Genomic DNA, 18,344 nt, shown 5'->3' on the forward strand with positions numbered 1-18,344 from the left:
TGAAAAGCAAATTATTATAATCTGTGCCTCGATAGTCTGTGTCCCTGGCTTATGGGATGGTTAGAGTTCAAAAGTAAATTTAATAATTATCTGTTTGTGACTAAAGATCTTAGACAGAACAAACTCCACAGTTTAATTGTCTGCTCCAGTCAGCTGTGATATTTTGTCTGCTCCAGTCAGCTGTGATATTTTGTCTGCCCAACAGATTTTAAAGATAACCAGCTGTAAACTAGTACTTTATGAAAAACTTGAATTTGAATTTGTCTCATATTCATTTTTATGATGTGTCAGTTTTAAATTCATCATCATAAAATTACACGAAAAAATTTATTTTAGGATTGTATTTGAGACAGGTATTACAGAAATATTTGTTTTAATTTAAAATGCAGGTGCTTTCTTCCTTTTGTTTTTGTTCTTTTGTCCAGATGATTCGTATTTGTGTTAACAACCTTTGACCTTTGACCCGACATTGATCACCCATCAATCAGGATGGGAAATGACTCGGTGATCGGATTTCATGTCGGTTAATCTCCTACATCCTTGGAACAGAGGGAAATGACTTGTAAAAAATAATAGCTGTGTGTGTCCAGAGAGGAGAACAGAGGGGAATGACTTGTAAAAATAATACCTGTGTGTGTCCAGAGAGGACAGGATAAACGAACACCTGACACAGGATAAAAAAATCATCAAAATAAAAACTCAACGCATGGAGGAGACACCTTCCGATGTATTTTTGAGACACAATTAATTACACAGTCAATTAATTATAAGGTGATCAGAGGCTAAAAAGTGTAAGAGTCTGAAAAACAATTTATTTTTCTGACACAATTTCAAATGTGATCATGATCAGAATGTTTCGGGAGGCTAAAGAAATTTAGAGTCCGAAAAATAATTGACAGAACAAAGAGATTTATAGACCGTTCGCATTACTGATGAGTCCTTGAAGGATGAACCAATGGTATAATACAGTTTATACTGATTTTTCCTTTACCCTACCAAGCTCACAATTTATATTGGAAGGAAATGTCTAACATGTCTTTTGTCCAGGCTTTTTTCAATAGTAGTAATCTGTATGATTGTAAAAAATAATTTATCATACCAAGGTTTTTTCTTTTACCTGAGGGAAAAAACTCCAGGTGAATACATGTATTTGTTTTCAATATATATCACATGTACAGTAGTTGTATGTGTGGTGTGGGGGTTGGAGATGTGTTTCTTCTCAACACAGCCCTCCAGGTCATCAATCTTCTATTTAAGACTTATTCTGTGTTCATGCTACAACTAAACCTATCCTCTGTGATTGAAGAGTTTGTATTGATAATAAAAAAGCTTCTATATTCTGTTTGTAAGATCTTAACATCACACAATTGTACTTTTAACAGTAGAACTGGAGTAGTTGTTTAAGTTTCCCATGGGAAATCCATTTGGGCATGGTCCCATAGAGTTTCTCTTCTGATGGCAAAAGTATTGGCCCATAATTATCAAGGAATAAAAAAAAGAAAATTGGACAGTTCTTATAGCACATGAATTATACCATTATAATTGTCTGTATGCAAAATTATGTAACAAATATCGGAAATGTAATTTTGATATTCAAATTTCAATTAGTTTGAATAGAAGCTTAGATAATCAGAATTGTTTCTATACAAATATTTGAAAGATATTCAGATTTCAAAGTTTTATGGGGTTGGTGGTCAGTCTGTGTGCTGCAGCGGCAATAACTTTTATACTGCTGGCTAAATTAAGATTATTCTTTGTAGATAGGGACTTGAGCAAGAATATTTTGTACAGTTGTGCCATTTTGACTAACCAAAGATTGCTAGGTATAATGTCAGCTGTACATCATACAACAGGCTTCCATTAATATAATTCTGGGGGGGGAGAGAGTTAAGATTGATAGTAGGCTGATTTGGGAGGGTGGGGAGAGTGTAGATGTGGTAGTAGGCTGATTGGGGAAGTTTGGTGGGGGGGGGGGGGGGGGGGGGGGGGGGTAAAATGGATAATCAGGATAAGAAAAACATAATTACGCTGCATTCCAAATTTTTGGTAGAATATACATGCAGTAATTACTCTCAGAAGAAACAGTATTTGGAATGTTAGCACTAAACAATGGAGGTGTGAGAGATGGTCTGAGGTCACGACCTCTAGCCTCCAATTGGTATACCACATGGTACACAGGAGTAAACAATATGTCTGCCACTGTAAACATTTGTATCTGTGTAATTACACTTCCCTTCCAGATTCCTGGGGCGCTAACATCCTCCTTCTGGTTGGGGAGGCAACCTGATAGGGGCCTAGTTATACAGGGCAGAGTGGGGGAAGTGACTCCTAGAGGGGCCCAGACAGGGGTCCGATCCCTGCTAGGGAAATTACTTAGATTTTAGTTATGTGTGTATTGACAGCTTAGTGAAATAAAGAGTTGAGAATCTTGGGGACAAAGGGAAGACAGGAAAATATAGCATGTGCATTGAAGGTCCTAGAATCTCACTTTTTATAGTTATTGACATCCTCAAGTTATTCAATAAATTCAGACACTCTTTCTTTTCAAAAAATGATTAAATAACTATATCATTAAGCAAAAAAAAAATTTAAGTAAAAAAAACTTTTATTAAAATGTTATTGATATTTGAAGTAAACAAGGAAATAGTAATGGTTTTCCATGTATGTGTAATGATCAGGTGATCACCAACAATTTCAAGGTATTCCAATTCCATTTAAATTTAATTTCCGATGACTCATATAGGTTCAGTGTTATTTGTGGGAATAGGATCATTATCATTGTTGTAAGATATTGTCAAAAGCGCCTGTCATCCAGAACGATTCCAATTTCTGCATGCATGGTATGTTTTGATTTTTGTGATAAGGAGTTTGAGCTTTGTCTGCCCAAATACTGTAGAAACTTGTGCATGGACATGTGTGTTATATCATGTTAGAGACAATAGCTTCCTGATCAGGGTCATCTGAATGATTTAATGATTGATATGCACATTAAAGAATTCTATTCAAGGGAGGTAATTGCACAAATAAAAAACAAATGATTTGAAGATAAAAATGTGTCTATATTTAGAGTAGACATCTAAAAATAATATCTTGAATCATATTGCCAATAATTGTTTATATATATATTGCTATTTCATTGTGCATGTACAAAGAATACTGACATAGTTTTTCTATGCACAATGAGTCAGTTATTAAAATATTACATAAGAATTATTAGAAATGGTACATAGAAGTAAAAATAAAACAAAATAAAATTGAAATAAATTCATGTATCAGATAATAAAACTTGAAAAATGAAATGAAAATAACAAAATATTCTGTATGATAATAAAACTTGAGAAAATTACTATAAAAAATCAGTATTTAATAATGAAAGTTTTTTTCTTCAACAATTCTTCTAAAGGTTTCAAAATATACTATTTCTGAAAATAATTTTCAGGTTAATATTTTTTTTTTACAATTTCCCCCTTGTGAGCCCCAACTTTGGGTCAGTGGTAAGGTTGAATACTTCATTTAGATGGCTTTAGGATAATGCTTTCCACACATACACTGTGCTGTGGTAGCCAGCTTCAATATTTTTACTTTAGTGCCGTTCTAACTCACTTTTGACACCATACATAAGTCGGACAACAGCCATGTCGTACCAAACAAAACAATCTCTAGCTGCCCAAGGTAGGTTCTTTTTATCTCTGAATAGATTTTGAATGATATGGAAGGGAAAGTTTTTAGGCTACTGTGCTAAAAATGTCTTGTTTCTACAATAACAGGTCATATGTTTCTTATTTGTTTACAAGAATTTTCCCACAATACTGTATTTATACTTTTGTTATAAATTTTATCTAGATTTTGTCTAAAACTGAAAGTCTTATCAGAATAACAATGTATAACAGTGTCGATATATAGGTGTGGCGGGATAGTGTTATCTTTTGGTAGTGCTCTTGTGAAGTGTTCCGACTGTTCTACAATATAGTATCACTGTCAATACTTTCTGCTTCGATTCAAACTTTCAATCCGTCAGTGTTTGCCAGTTGTCAACACACATACACATGTTTCTTTGTCCGTTTACGAGATAGCCATCAGGATTAATATTGCTCCCCTTACTTTTCAAGTTTTCGATTATGACAAGGGTAAGTCGGTACAAATCTGACATAGAAATCGGCAGGTTTTTGTTGGCAGTAAACCATGTTCAATGAAAATTGAACTTGAGGTAGTGTAAGTGTTTAAATTCCTAAGAAATGAGCCCCACTCCCTAGTGTAATAGTAAAATAATAAAAGTTTTGTAATGGCTTATTTTTGTGAATTAACCACTTTTTGCTGACTATTGGAAAATTGATGATTCCAAAAAAAATGAAGGGAGCTTCAGGGCATCCAGCAGTTCACCCTTGATTTTTAGCGATTTCAGAAGTAAAATCAATATTTTTCAGAATCTGAAGGGTCAAAGCATATGCCATTAACATATGTCCCCTTAAATCTCAAGAAATGATGCCAAATCTCATTATGGGAAGTCAAAAACATAATCAATTTACTCTCAACTGGATGCCCTCGGCCTATTGATGGGAAGGAACAATTATTTGCCAATAAAAACCAGTAGTGTTGTCTCCGAGCTGATTACTGGTGTTGTGTAATGTTTGGAGCAGACACTGATCAGACAGCTATGACTATGTAAACATATTGTGACAGAAACACAAAGGAAATGATGTGTTGATATATTTATACAACAACACACTAACATGTCCTACCATTAGTATCTGACATAGGGCAGACATTACGTACCATTAGTCATACCTAGTCGGGGCCCTTTATAGTCATACCCTAGTCATGATCAGGGCCCCTTTAGGTAGTCATTCCCTAGTCGGGGCTCCTTTAGGTAGTCATACCCTACCCGGGGCCCCTTTAGGTGTTCAGGACAGCCCTTACTGTCCATCCCAGGCCATTATTGTGATTTATAAGGGGCCATAATTGGATTTGCCCAGGGGAGAAAAGGTCCTAGTATTGTCACCATAAGGGACTGCCTGATAATCTAGTTTGTAATGGATGTTAGGTACAATGGTCAGAAAAATGGACAATGGTCAAATGACCTGGGAAAGTGAAGGTAAGGATACAGACATCTAGGGGCTGTTGAATGGCACAGTTAATTCGTTGTCATGGAAACTGGAAGTGACCTCCTGAGAATCTTGCAAAAATAAACAGCATGAGTTTATAGAGAGCTACTTTTGTAAATTGGGGGCAACATCTCTGTCAGGAAAAAGAACTACCAGTATATGTATTGAAAACTATTTTCAAAACACCAGGATATTAAACGATATTGATATTTCTGTAGTCGCTTATCAATCAAGGAAGGGTTGAGGGGTAGGACCACTTATAGAATTTGAAATGATATTCCCCCACCCTTGGAAGGCAATGTAAATGATACACATGGCTGTGTTGTTTTCCTTTGTCATACATGTCCTATTACTGGTAAACAATACGCAGTGTATTGATATATTGTTCTTTTGTAAGTTGTGTGATGTATTAAATTCTGAATTATGCTCTTCTGAGATAATTTATTGTCTTATAATGCTGAATCCAAAGCCAAATCGCAATTTCACAAACGTGATGATGTTAAGATTTTACAAAAACTCGTCACAAGTAATGAGGTTATTTCATCCACAAAGCAAAGCAAACAAAGGAAATAATCATTTGTTATCTCTTGATGCAAATCAATTTTGTATTTGTTAAATTTGAACAGACTGTCATTTGAGATTGTGATTTAATCCGGATTTGACCCAGATTTGTATGACTGCATGATCTTGTTGATGAAGCAAAATCACTTTAACTCTTCCAGAGTTCCTTGTCATATATCTGTGTATAATTACTGTATTGAGTTTTTATGCCAATTGGTAGTTATTTTCATATTTTGGTCTAGTTTTATCAAGATTTTGTGGTTTTGTCATTACCTCAGGTATGTCAGTGTTCTCTGTTAAATTAGTGATAAGGAAAAGCCACAATTCTTCTCTTTTTTTTTTTTCTTTTTTTTTTTTTTGTAAAATTAGATTCTCTCTATAAAAAACTAAATTGCAATTTTTACTGGAAAAACTTCATTTCATTGAAAGAAATGGGGAAAATGGAAATCTTGTTAAAAAGTAAATTGCAATTTTTGCTGGATTGTACTTAATTTCATTGAAATATTATCTCCCTTTATCTTTCTATCGGTGATCTGGAAATTATCGGTTGGTGTATTGCACTTTTCAAGTTTTAACCCTAAAGGATCAGTTTTTTCTGCAACCAATCAGGTAAATTGACAGGGATGAAAGCAAAGGCCAAACAAAAAATGGCTTATAAAATGTCAAAAGTTTCTATAAACACGACATGAACCTGTATATGGAATGCCCTGTGGTTGAAATGAAATCACTCCTTTCTTCTCTGTTTTGTTTCATACAACATAAAATATCCCATTAAGAAATTGCATTACCGGTAACACATGTACAGTTATGGTAAATATTCTTCAAAAGTTATAAAATTGATAGACTTTAAATGAAATGTTAAAATAATCATATAAATTATTTCCAAATCCATATAAGAAAGTTTTTAAATCATGTAAGGAGCTTAGGTGATTTTAAATATATAACTTGTCATTTATGAAATGAAGTTAAATTGTTGATAAACCAGTAGACCTGTATTAAAAGTGACCCCCTATTTCTCATCCATGCAATTTTCTGTTGAATGATACTGACTCTGTCCCAGCTGTGGGTAACAGTTTTCAGTTCTTTCAATATGGAATTCAATATTTTGAGGGTAAATATTCCTCATATATGTCTGATAATCTTTTATAAAAAAGCAGCAACATGAATTATTAACTTATTAATCTGACACTTTCACCCATATGTCTAATTAAGAGACCAGCTTTCTTGAATGTCAGCTTCTTTATCGCCCTAAATGGATGTACATTTTCTATTTTGTATTTGAAAAAAATACTATTAAATGAACAAAAAAGTTAAGATGTCATATATATTTCATTAAATAATAGAAATCCACAGAATTTGCCAATTTCTCAATAAAAATGAAAAGCGGAAACTATGTATGTAAGTAATCTAAATATTCATGGAAATATCCAAGTTTGTGACGTTCATGATTTGGGAGTTTCTACCGTAATACCAGACATGGACATAGGGTTTTTGTTTGGCACATTGGTCTGCTTCAAGTTGCTACATAACAAGTACAAGCCTTCAATGATTTATTTCATGTTTGCAACAAGAAGAGAAAAAGCTGTACATTCCAAATATCACTAGAATTAATTGGTTCCATCATGCTGCATAACTAAGGGTAGAAAGAAATTCATGGTAATCATAGGAAATGCATCTCCCGTCACCATAGTGATACATTTGTCAATACGTGGTTGTGTTGTTATTGGGTAACCATGTGTTTTGTGTGCGATACGGAATCATAACGGATAATCTTCTTGTGAATCTCTGTCGTGATGGGAGGTAGGTGTTCGCTGAAACAGAGATAAACCTCTCTCATCTACACTAAACAATAGACTGATAAATTTATTGTCTAAAACTAACAATAGACTGATCAATTTATTGTATAAAAATAAACAATAGACAGATAAATTCATTGTTTAAAAAAAAAAATCAAAGACAAAAGGGTAATACTACTTTTATATTTGAATTTTATTCTTTTTATTTATGGTTTCTTCATTCTTCTGTCTTTCCAGGTCAGCAAAGTAACCCGGACCTTTCGGCTACGGGAGTTATCGCCATAGGAGCCGTTTGTGCCGCCGTCCTCATCGCTCTTCTCTGTGTACTTGTATACTTCATCTGTCGGCGGCGACAAAATAATGGTAAGTTCTCAAAATAGACACCTGCATGTCCTCAAACTGTTTTGTTCAGCCTCACTTTGGGAATTGATATACAGAAAGTTTTGGTCATAAGTTGATTGTGGGCTCGTATAGGATTTTACGTGATATATATATATGGATGTGTTAAATGGCTTTGCTATCTTGTGACTTTCTTCCCTATTTAATCAAGATAAGCGAGATAAGCTATTTTGTAATGATCTTTTCTAATAATGAATATTTACAATGTTTTCATAATATTCATGTCAAAACATGTATGATCCTAAAAATGTTCTGAAAAATATCTACTGTAATATTTTACTCAAATAATTGTGTTGTCTGAAAGTTAATTAAAATCACTTTTATTTTGGATGGATCCTGGAACCTTAATGATGAAAAAACAACATTTTTGAATAAAGCTTGAATGAATTGAGCACACATGGTATTTTTCGTAATTACATTTTCATTAAATAAATTCTCCTTTGTGTTGCTGTGTTAAGCCCATCATGACTCGAATTAAATAAATTAATGCTGTGAGTATAATTGATTCTCAACGGTCTCTGTCACAAAGAAAAAGACACTTTCTTATGCAGGTGTTGGTTGCTGAAATTGACATGCTTGTTCATATGATGAACTAATTCTCATACATCTTCGATATTTCAAAAAATTCTGTCATATTACGACCAGGATTAAAGTTTTTCTGGCCAGAACTGGTTAATTATTGATGAATTTGTTGTAGTAGGTTGATTATTCGGTGTGTGGGGTTATTTCATTATTCATGCTATCCCAGATCTGAAGTTATGATGTCAATGAAAGAATGGAATGCCCTGATGTTGGTGTAATGAACGTCAGTGGTGATAGAGAGGGGGAGTTTATTGTTTCTGAACATGTGGTATCCATGTTACCATCATACTGGGGGGAAAAAACTTGTACTTATAATTCCATCCGTCATTCTGTAACGAAATGGGTTGACCCTCGGCAGTCAGTCTTTGCATATCTACATAAATATAAGATTGAACTATCTTCTTTGTGCATTCACGGTGGTGTGACTGCAATGGAATAGACATATTCTTACTATAATTTTCTTCCCTACCTCTTCCAAGCTTTTCTACCTGTTGTCTGATCTTTGTATGTCCAATGTCTGTTCTGACTTTCTGTCCATTCTATAATAATATGATAATAATTATAATGTCTAAATATGCTTTTGTACAGTGTAGGAATTTAATTTTGTCCGTCCATCAATAAGAAAGATAAATTTTCTTCAGTTTTATGCCACTCGTATCTTAACCTTCTCAGGACTTTTTAAATTTGTTTCTTTCTAACAGCTGCCAAAGATTTTGAAAATGCACAAAATGCCAAGTAAGTAAAACTTCCGATTTCTTATCAATTCTCCGTAATGTTATTGAATGGGTCCTTAGTACCGAAGCTTAACAATCTCCACATACAGTCTTATAGACAAGTTGTAACCGGTGTCGTCGCTCTTCAAAGTAAGCCATTTTTACACTCTTTTGAGAACTGTTTGAATAAGCATTTCATACTGGAATATATATTTGATATATGAATTTTTTTCTAAATTAAAACACAGATAATGTTCCGTTTTACAGAAAAAACTCAGTGAAATATTTTGTGAAAAATGTGTTCTAAATTTGGTTAAATAATAAAATTAGAAAAAAAAGTTTTCTTAAAATAATGGAAAATTTGTTTTGGTTTGCTTTTAGTTTTGAAATGTTGTTGGATAAAATAAAAGTAAAAATATAGAAAGAAAATTCCACATTCAACTGAGTTATGATTGAGAGTGTGAAAATATCAGCCTTTGGATGAGCAGACGACACATATGTAATGGAGTTTGAATCTTTATACTGCACCTATAAATAGCTTACTATTTACACTTAGAGAATGCATGTCATTTATACATTCATGTGTTCCGTATGGAAAATTAAGTTTGGTTTTGCAATAATGTTTCAATGTGTTATGCAAATAGCCCCACAAAAATATTTTGCAAAGATTCGAAAAATATATGTGTTGTATCAGAATATTCCTGATTTATGTTAAATGTTAAACCTCATATGAATCTTTATCTGATTCTTGGAAATGGATTCTTAATTTGACATCAAAAGATGATGACTAGACTGGCCATCTGAGATGTTAATTTTTTGTAAAGAATTGCTCAGCTCAATCTGAATACTAGATTACCTCCCCCTAGTATGAAACTTCAAATATGCTAGAGACTAAAATTATGAAACTCAATTTTATTTACAATTTTGATATTTTAGAGACAGTCTTGATATTGATGGAAGTTTCAATTCATATATGCTTCTCCATCAACAGTGATGAAACTCCTACACTTCAAAAATGACAATTTAATTAAAACCTCTTGTCTTTTGATAACTTCTTAAGAAGCAAGATTAAAGCTGAAAAGCAATTTATATATATATATAAAGCCAAAAATTACTTTGGAATATATATATATTTTTTATTATTATCTTAACCTACAGACCTACACATTTTGATGATATAAGTGCAAATTTTATTGAAATTGGCCTTGAAAAATCTGATGAACACATATTTTAACAGACTTTGCCTCAGATGTTTTAAGTTATGTTGTTTTAGCCTGATTAAACTTGCGTATAGAACATTGATGTAGTTAACCCCCTTGTAGCCTTTTAAGTTCACCCTGATGTAAACGTTAAAATCCCTGGTGTTGCTTCCTCCTCACGTTTTTTCATTTGCATTTTGTTTTTCAGCAGGCAGGCACAGCCGGTTAACGGCGTTAATATCCCCGCAAAACCAAAAAGAGGCTTCGACAATCCAGGTATGGACACTACAGAGTTTCACGAGCCCTATCGTCGGGACGGCTCTAGTGGCATGCGTGGTAGTACTAATATGTGTGAGTAGTGGATTTTCTCTACTAAAACTAGGTCACAGCAACCCGATTTCTGAACACACAATCACAAATATTTTTCTTTACAATATCACTACACTCACCAAAAACTACAGCTGCAAAAGATGAGAAAATATTCAGATCCTGTGTTAATTATCTTTGTTTAAAAAAACAAAACAAAAACTATAAGAATAACATATCAGGTCATAATGCTATAATGACATTTTATTTTCAATATGCTTATTGAATTCACATATATATACGTTATCAAAGTTTTACCGACTTATCCAAAACTAGGTCACTGTCACTGAATTCTGCACAACTTCAATTTTCATCTTCGAAAATTTGCAAAAATAATAAAGCACAATTATTTCAGCAAATATATGACACTGCACAACTTAAGTTTCAATGAAGAAATTTTATAACATCGTCGGAAAACTGTGATTTTACAACCAAAGTATCCTTCTAATTCAGGAATTTTTTATAATAGTGAAACAAAAACAACACAATTCTATACATCGAAATCCAGTACCATCCTGTTGTTTATATGATTAAGACAAGTTGCTGTTTCCTGCCGCTAACATGCTTTAGTCACTAACAGACTTTTGTTTCTGAAATGAGGTAATCATGTTCATCTTTGAACTAAAAATGTATTTAGAAAATAAAAAATGTCAGGATTTCTTTAAAAAAAAAAAAAATATTGTTTAAGCGCACTGAGCTTATTTTTGAAGTTTGAAATAGACATTTAAAAAAAATATTGTAACAATTAGGTGATATATTTGATTGATTTTACACAATACTTTTTTTGTTAATTCCTGTCAAATGAGATAGAAGTCTGTCTTGCATCTAGTATTGTTTGCATTGTTGTCTGCTTGTTTTCCTTGTATGCCTTGTCTGTTGTTGTTGTTTTGATAATGTTGAACATAATTTGATATTTGTGCTGGATTGACAGATTTATAATTATTGTTCCAATTGTAATACCATTTATAGTTATTTTTCCTTATGTAAAGGTATTGTTAATAAGAAATATTTTTTAAAATGTTAATAAATATAAAAAAAAAAATACATATTTTTCAAAAAAAAAAAATTTAATATTTTCATTCACAATCAGCATATTAATAGTTAACACTGCTTGCCCTCACACAGGAGGGGACTCATTCACAATTTTTTCAAAATTTCATATATTTCTGTTATTGTAATATCTGGATTCTGTTGTGTAAAACATCTGTCAGCTGACTCAAGATATTTAGAGCAATTCAGGCCAAAACATGTCAAACTTTGTTTTCATTTTATGTATTATTAGCTGTACCATCTTTTAGTTTTATTTTCATCATTATTGTTTATACAGTAAAACCTTGTTATACTGCCATTGTCTTATTCTGCCACTGTTTGTCAGAAGAATAACGGTACTATAAAGGTATTATATCATGTGAGTCATGAGATGGCGTTGGCACATACTGTCAATAAGCAATGTAGTTGTTGTCAGTGAACAAGGTAGTTGTCATCAATGAGCAAGGTAGTTGTCATCAATAAGCAATGTAGTTGTCAATAAGTAGGTGGTTGTTGTCAATTAGTAGGTGGTTGTCGTCAATAAGTAAGGTAGTTGTCGTCAATAAGTAGGTGGTTGTCGTCAATAAGTAAGGTGGTTGTCGTCAATAAGTAGGTGGTTGTCGTCAATAAGTAATGAAGTTGTCATCAATAAGCAATATAGTAATCACCAATAAGCGATAGTTGTTATCAATTAGCAATGTAGTTATCAGTGAACAAGGTAGTTGTCAATAAGCAAGACATATATCATCAATCAGCAAGGAAGTTGTCATTGATAAGCAATGCAGTTGTCGTCAATAAGCAAGTCATCAATAGGAAAGGTAGTTGTTTTCAAAAAGCCAGACGGCTGTTATCAATAAGCAGGACAGCTGACATTGATGAGCAAGGTAGTAATCATCAATAAGGTAGCTCGTATCAATAAGCTGTAAAGTATCTTTCATCATTGAGCAAGTGGAACTAGAAAACTGGCAACTACACATGAGATTGAGGAGGAATGATCGGCAAAGACTTTTGTCAATATCTGTAGTGGCAGATGAATGGGATGGCTTTCTATCAAGGTTTTACAATATAAACATTGCTGCATTTTGTGCGAAACGTCTAACTGTATTTCTTCGCTAATAAATCATACCTTATCTTCACAAGCATGAGACATTCGTCAATTCTGTTTACTTTCCATGAAGCATCAAATACATTATATCCATATACCCTTAGCTTGGTGGTTGGTTACCTCCCTTTCCTTAAGGCACTATCCACCCTGACAAGTTTACCCTCTCTATGCTTCAATTACCTCCCTTTGCAAACCTAGTGACACTAATGCACAAATTATTTTATTCATGAAAAGTAATTCACCTTTCTATAAAATGATATTATGATCAATAAGGAAAATTAATTTTCAAATTATTTTTATATATATATAATCATATGAGATAAAAATATTATCCATAAAAATATTTTGATTTATGTTTTGTTTCTCTGCAAATTACCAATTGATGTTATAGAAGAACAATATAAGAAATAATATTTTAATCAGTTGTGAAAAGATAAAGCTGCCGTTTTTATCCGGCAATAAGCCCATGTCTATCTGTTGAAAAGCCCTCTCATTTTAAGTAAAAATGCCAAAACACCATTACACTGTCATGCAATTAGTCTTCCCTCCAAACGCACTTATCTTTAGTCAAAGTCATGATTGTGTTTGGCTCCTGGGCTTATTACAGGATAATTACGGTATTTCACAACTCTCACAATTACACTATCACCATTGAAGTGTTGATTCACAGTGTTAATTAATTAATTTCAGATTCTGGACTGAACCATATGAATTATCATTCTCATGTTAATACCCATAATGGCCAGCCCCCAAATGGAAATATACCTCTAGACACCTCATATGATTCTCAGTTAGAGAAACGTCTGTATGAAAACGAAATGAACAGACGAAACGACAGTAAGTTATCAATCATTACAACAAATATAAATTATCCTTTTTCATCCCTTTGTCAGTAAAGTGGAATCTTCCTTCCTTTGGGTTGGGTGATGCTATTGTCTTATGTGGGTTGATTTCTGGAAAGTGTAAACTGTATACTTAGAGGTGACTATTTCACCAAGGGAGATAACTATGGAATTACATAGCATGTTTTTTTCACCAATAAAACCATTTGAGCACTATCACTTCATATTTGCAATGTTTTCATAATTCATCTTTCACTCATTTTATCCACTTTAGTTTGGTATCATTTTTCGTTGTTCTGTATATACCGTTGTCATGATAGTAAATTATAGTTTATTTGTTGTCTCCCTTGTTCAGTACTCTTCTGTATTTTAAGTTTATAGTTCAGACTTTTGTTGTACTATGTATTTTTGGTGATATTTTATGTTTTCATTATTATATAATGATAATATAGCTTATTCATGTGTTTGAATTTTTATAAGCAATCTGATTGGTGGAATTTTAAACCAATCATATTGTTTGATTTTCTCCTTTTGAGTTTGTTTGGTTTTGTGAAATTTAATAATACTACTGACAATTTTCTGGGTTTGGGTTCAATTTTGTACCTAACTTAAATTTCAAGACTTTTCAACATGTATGTTCACAATATCCGGTCTACAAAAAATAATTAGCAGTTTACCTGGGAAAGTAATCAATGTTTATTATATTTCATATACCTGAATATTTATTTGAAATCTGCTTTTGAATAAGAAATAAATTTGTTGTTTACCATTTCATGGAAAAGAGATTAAAATCCAAACATGAATATTTCATGTTATGACATATGAATGATTTAGTGTTACAATTCCATTGATTGTTGAATTGAACAAAAATTTTAAAAAATAAAATGTCTTTAGAAAATCTCTTAGCCAGACATGTCTGGACTTGGGCATGGTATAAATTCTAATATATGCTGATGTTTAACTCATCTTTTGAATTTTGAATTTAAATTGAAAATTTTGTGTTTACAGATATGAATAACGAGGCATTCAACCATAACAAACATACAGGTTGGTACAAATATATGTATTTTGTTGTATTTATAAAATCAGAAAATTAAAAGGTTTTATCTTCCCTTACAATATGGAATTTCTTTCTTAAAATTTTGAAATTTTTAGACTAGATTTTGTATTTAGTTACGTTTCCATCAAAGAATGAGTGGGGAATATATAATGCTTTACTTATATATACAAAATGTACTTGTATAGTTTAGCAAACATCCTAGTTTACTTAAGCAATATTGATAGGTGGTCAGATGGTAAGTGGCTTGCTATTCACCTAGGTGTTCTGGGTTCGATTCCCCGATCGGACGTGAAAAGGTATGGGTCACATGCCCAACCACGTGGGTTTACCCAGGGTACTCTGGTTTCCTCCCAAAGTAAGACCCCTCGCACCCTTCCATCTGGGCCAACAAGCGTGATTAATATAAGTTGATATCACTTGTTTCACAATTGTTGTAAAATAACAAAAATCCCTTGGATTTCAATACATGCAGTTTTTAAGATTGTCCTGTTTTTCATAAAGTAAAGAAATAATACATTTACCATATTTTTTTGCTTTGATGTGCTACAAAGTCTATGATACTTCAGGATAAACAAGTCCAGGTTTGAATTTAGACATTTAATTTAAATTTGTCTATAAAGGATTCGCATTTAATCAGGTCTTCGGCAATTCGTTGATGCGATCATGGGCGCAATTTAACGGACAATTAATTCTGTTTACATCTAGCCTATCTGATTTTACATGATAAAGATTTTCCCACCTGAAGCAGATTTGTTTAGAATGGTAGCTGCTATATACCAGTAATTTGAATATATCTTTTAGAATTGGTGAAACGTTTAAATGAATAATGTGATTTGCATATTGATGTCAACATTAAATACAAAATCTACGTTAATTTGAATAAATTCGATCATTATGGTTTAATTTTGTCATTGTGTGACTTTTTTCCTTAATTCAAATTAAATACCAAAGTTACTTTGGGATTAAATATTCTTTGTTTGTTAGTTTGGAGTCAATCTCAGATGTTGATTTTAAATAATTTTTGTTTTTTAAAATAATGTTTAATGCTATTTATGCCAAACAACAAATACAAATAGTTAGAAACAAAATTTCAGAGAATTTTCTATTTGTGAAGATGTATTCAATTTAAAATGTCAGAATGTCTTGTACCACAGATTGGTAACATGTACCCTATATATATATACGCAAAGTTTTGGCCATTTGTCTGGGGTATATGAATCACCTGGAATTAACCAGTCAGTTTATTGGCCCACCTTCCCCACACAATGTTTAGAGTTATTGCCCTTTATCAGTTCACTTTCAATATTTTGGCGAGGGTAGGGCTGTGAATTGCTTGAAGTAATCTGCCTTAATGACCTACATTGACATATACATTATGTTTTTATACCTTGTACTTTAAAACAGCTGTGCAGTGTAATTCATTGGCTGTACTATATCTTAACTCTCAAATTGTTATGCCCTCTCCATGGGGCATATATAGTGCTACTCGTGTCCGTTCTGTCCCCCGTCCTGTCCCTGTCATGTCCCGTCCCATTCAAATGTAACTAACTAATCTGAGGAACAGCTGATGTAAACCTCACCAATCTGTGTTTTGGGGTTTCCAAGTGGCAGCAGGGTATTTATGTCTTGAAGACATTTTCTAGTTCTAAAAGTGCTTATATGTCATGTGTGCCTTTTGTAAAGTCCTAGATTTTGAGCAGTTTCTAGGAAAATTAAACCACTGCTAGAAAGATTATTATACCATCCAAAATGAAGTTATAAACTCAGCCATTTTAATCCTGTTTCAGATTCATCATTTCATGGAACACCAAGGAAAGAACAGCAACAGTACATCGACCTTCACCCAGAGGACCACAAAGAAGGGGGCAGTTTTGGAAGTGGTATGGAGAGTGGTTACTCGACTCCTGATTCGTCCAAACCGAAAAAGGTTATATACGAGGTTGTTGTATGATGTTCTGGAGCTGCTCGTGCTATTTATAGTGTCGTGAAGTACGTGTGAGGTTACATGTTGTCATGGTGATCAGGACAAAGAAGCTGCCTCATTTTGAGCAGAATGAGAAAGAGGCTGCCTCATTTTGAGCAGTATGACAAAGAGGCTGCCTCATTCTGAAGCAGTTTTAATGATACCATGTTATGGACACGGTGACCTCTTTGACATTTTGTGCTTCCAAAAGTGATATCTCCAAGCATGGGTATTCCCAGTACTGTGTCGTTAATCGATGTTTGTGTTGACACCATATGTGTTCCTCATTCTGATTGGTGGATACCAACAAACCCATGCTTCTTGTCATACATCAAAACTAAAATCCCAAGCTGGCTACCAAATCTGTTGTGTTGTGTAAAATACATTACCACCAGCTAATATCCTTTGATGGCCAACATGAAGAGAATCATTGTAACTGAGAATTGTTTGCCAAATAAAACTTTTTCCCTTGTGTTGTGAAGTCTACGGCAGATATTTTTATAGCGGACATTATGCAGACAAGTGCCCTATGACCTTTTAACCGTGGTACACAGCAACAAACATTTTGGGGATTTAGGTGTTTTGTCTTATGACAGAAAGGAAGACTTTTATATGATAATCATGCTTGATTATGATCTCGAAATTCCATGTGCTCAGGGGAAGCAAGACATGGGAAGAACTTTTCTGGTGAAGAGAATCGCTGTGTGTATACGCAAACACACATCGTATACGCAGATATCATGACACACAACATGTATACGCAGATGTCATGACACATATTGCAATAACTTAGAAACTTTTCATTTGTCAAAGTTAACAAATCAACCACTAATTCTCGATTATTTTGTAAAAATTATCTTAAACCAGTAGAATTTTTTTTTATTTAAAACAAAAAACGTCATCATGGAAATTAGCTTGCAATATCATCAATCATAAGTTCTGAAATCCAGTAGAATTGAATTATCATTTATAGAATATTTAAAGATTTTACTGCCATTTTTGTCATCCATTGTTGTTGTCGTCTTGGCTGCGGAACTGTTATGGTAGTCCCGCAGAAAAGAATATTTTCATGATTGGTGCTCAGTTGTTGATCATGTTATGTTGCTGTTCAGATTTCAATTGTGGAGGAAATTTTTAAGTTCAAATTTTAGCATGTTAAATAAAATGTTCATTTTGATGAAAATTTCATTATATTTTCCCACCATTTATGTATTTTTATCAAAACTTTGTTCATCATTTCAAAACAGCAATTTGTGTTTTCTGTATTGTAAATAAAAGATCAGAAAATATATCAAAATAAAGTTTCAATACATATAAATTACTGTATTAGAAAGTTTGATGAATATTTTTAGAGTGGATTTTTCTGAGCTTGTTCAAGAATGAACTTTCAGGGTTTAACGAGGGTTTAACTGAATATGTTATGTATCACAAAGTGGCCAACTTCTAGAAATTCATCTTTGTTATGAAATACTCAGTTTAGGATCTTGGCAATAAATTATAAAAATTATTTGTGAAGAAGATTTTTCTTGAAAATATTCGCTCCAAATTTGATAAAAATAAAAGGTTTGATAAAGTGATTCATTTTCTGCTCCTAGGGATGCATGCATTTTCAAAGCTGTCGTAAAGA

The 18,344-nt window shown here is 32.9% G+C and overlaps 1 protein-coding gene across 9 annotated transcripts in view; it reads left to right on the forward strand.

Moving 5' to 3' along the window:
- LOC117341271 (hemicentin-1-like) overlaps positions 1 to 18,001 on the forward strand; it is a 111,797-nt gene extending 93,796 nt beyond the window's left edge. For 4 of the 9 annotated variants that reach the window (XM_033903122.1, XM_033903121.1, XM_033903124.1 and 1 more), the window contains 6 exons: positions 7,697 to 7,822; positions 9,142 to 9,175; positions 10,561 to 10,703; positions 13,543 to 13,689; positions 14,703 to 14,741; positions 16,542 to 18,001. In XM_033903122.1, the coding sequence (XP_033759013.1) occupies positions 7,697 to 7,822; positions 9,142 to 9,175; positions 10,561 to 10,703; positions 13,543 to 13,689; positions 14,703 to 14,741; positions 16,542 to 16,705 (653 nt within the window). In that variant the 3' untranslated portion in view covers positions 16,706 to 18,001. The remainder of the gene's footprint in view (positions 1 to 7,696; positions 7,823 to 9,141; positions 9,176 to 10,560; positions 10,704 to 13,542; positions 13,690 to 14,702; positions 14,742 to 16,541) is intronic. The other 5 variants (XM_033903125.1, XM_033903127.1, XM_033903126.1 and 2 more) reach the window with 5 other exon arrangements.
- Positions 18,002 to 18,344: the final 343 nt, after the last annotated feature.

Source organism: Pecten maximus, chromosome 13 (assembly GCF_902652985.1).
Source record: "Pecten maximus chromosome 13, xPecMax1.1, whole genome shotgun sequence".
NCBI lineage: Eukaryota > Metazoa > Mollusca > Bivalvia > Pectinida > Pectinidae > Pecten > Pecten maximus.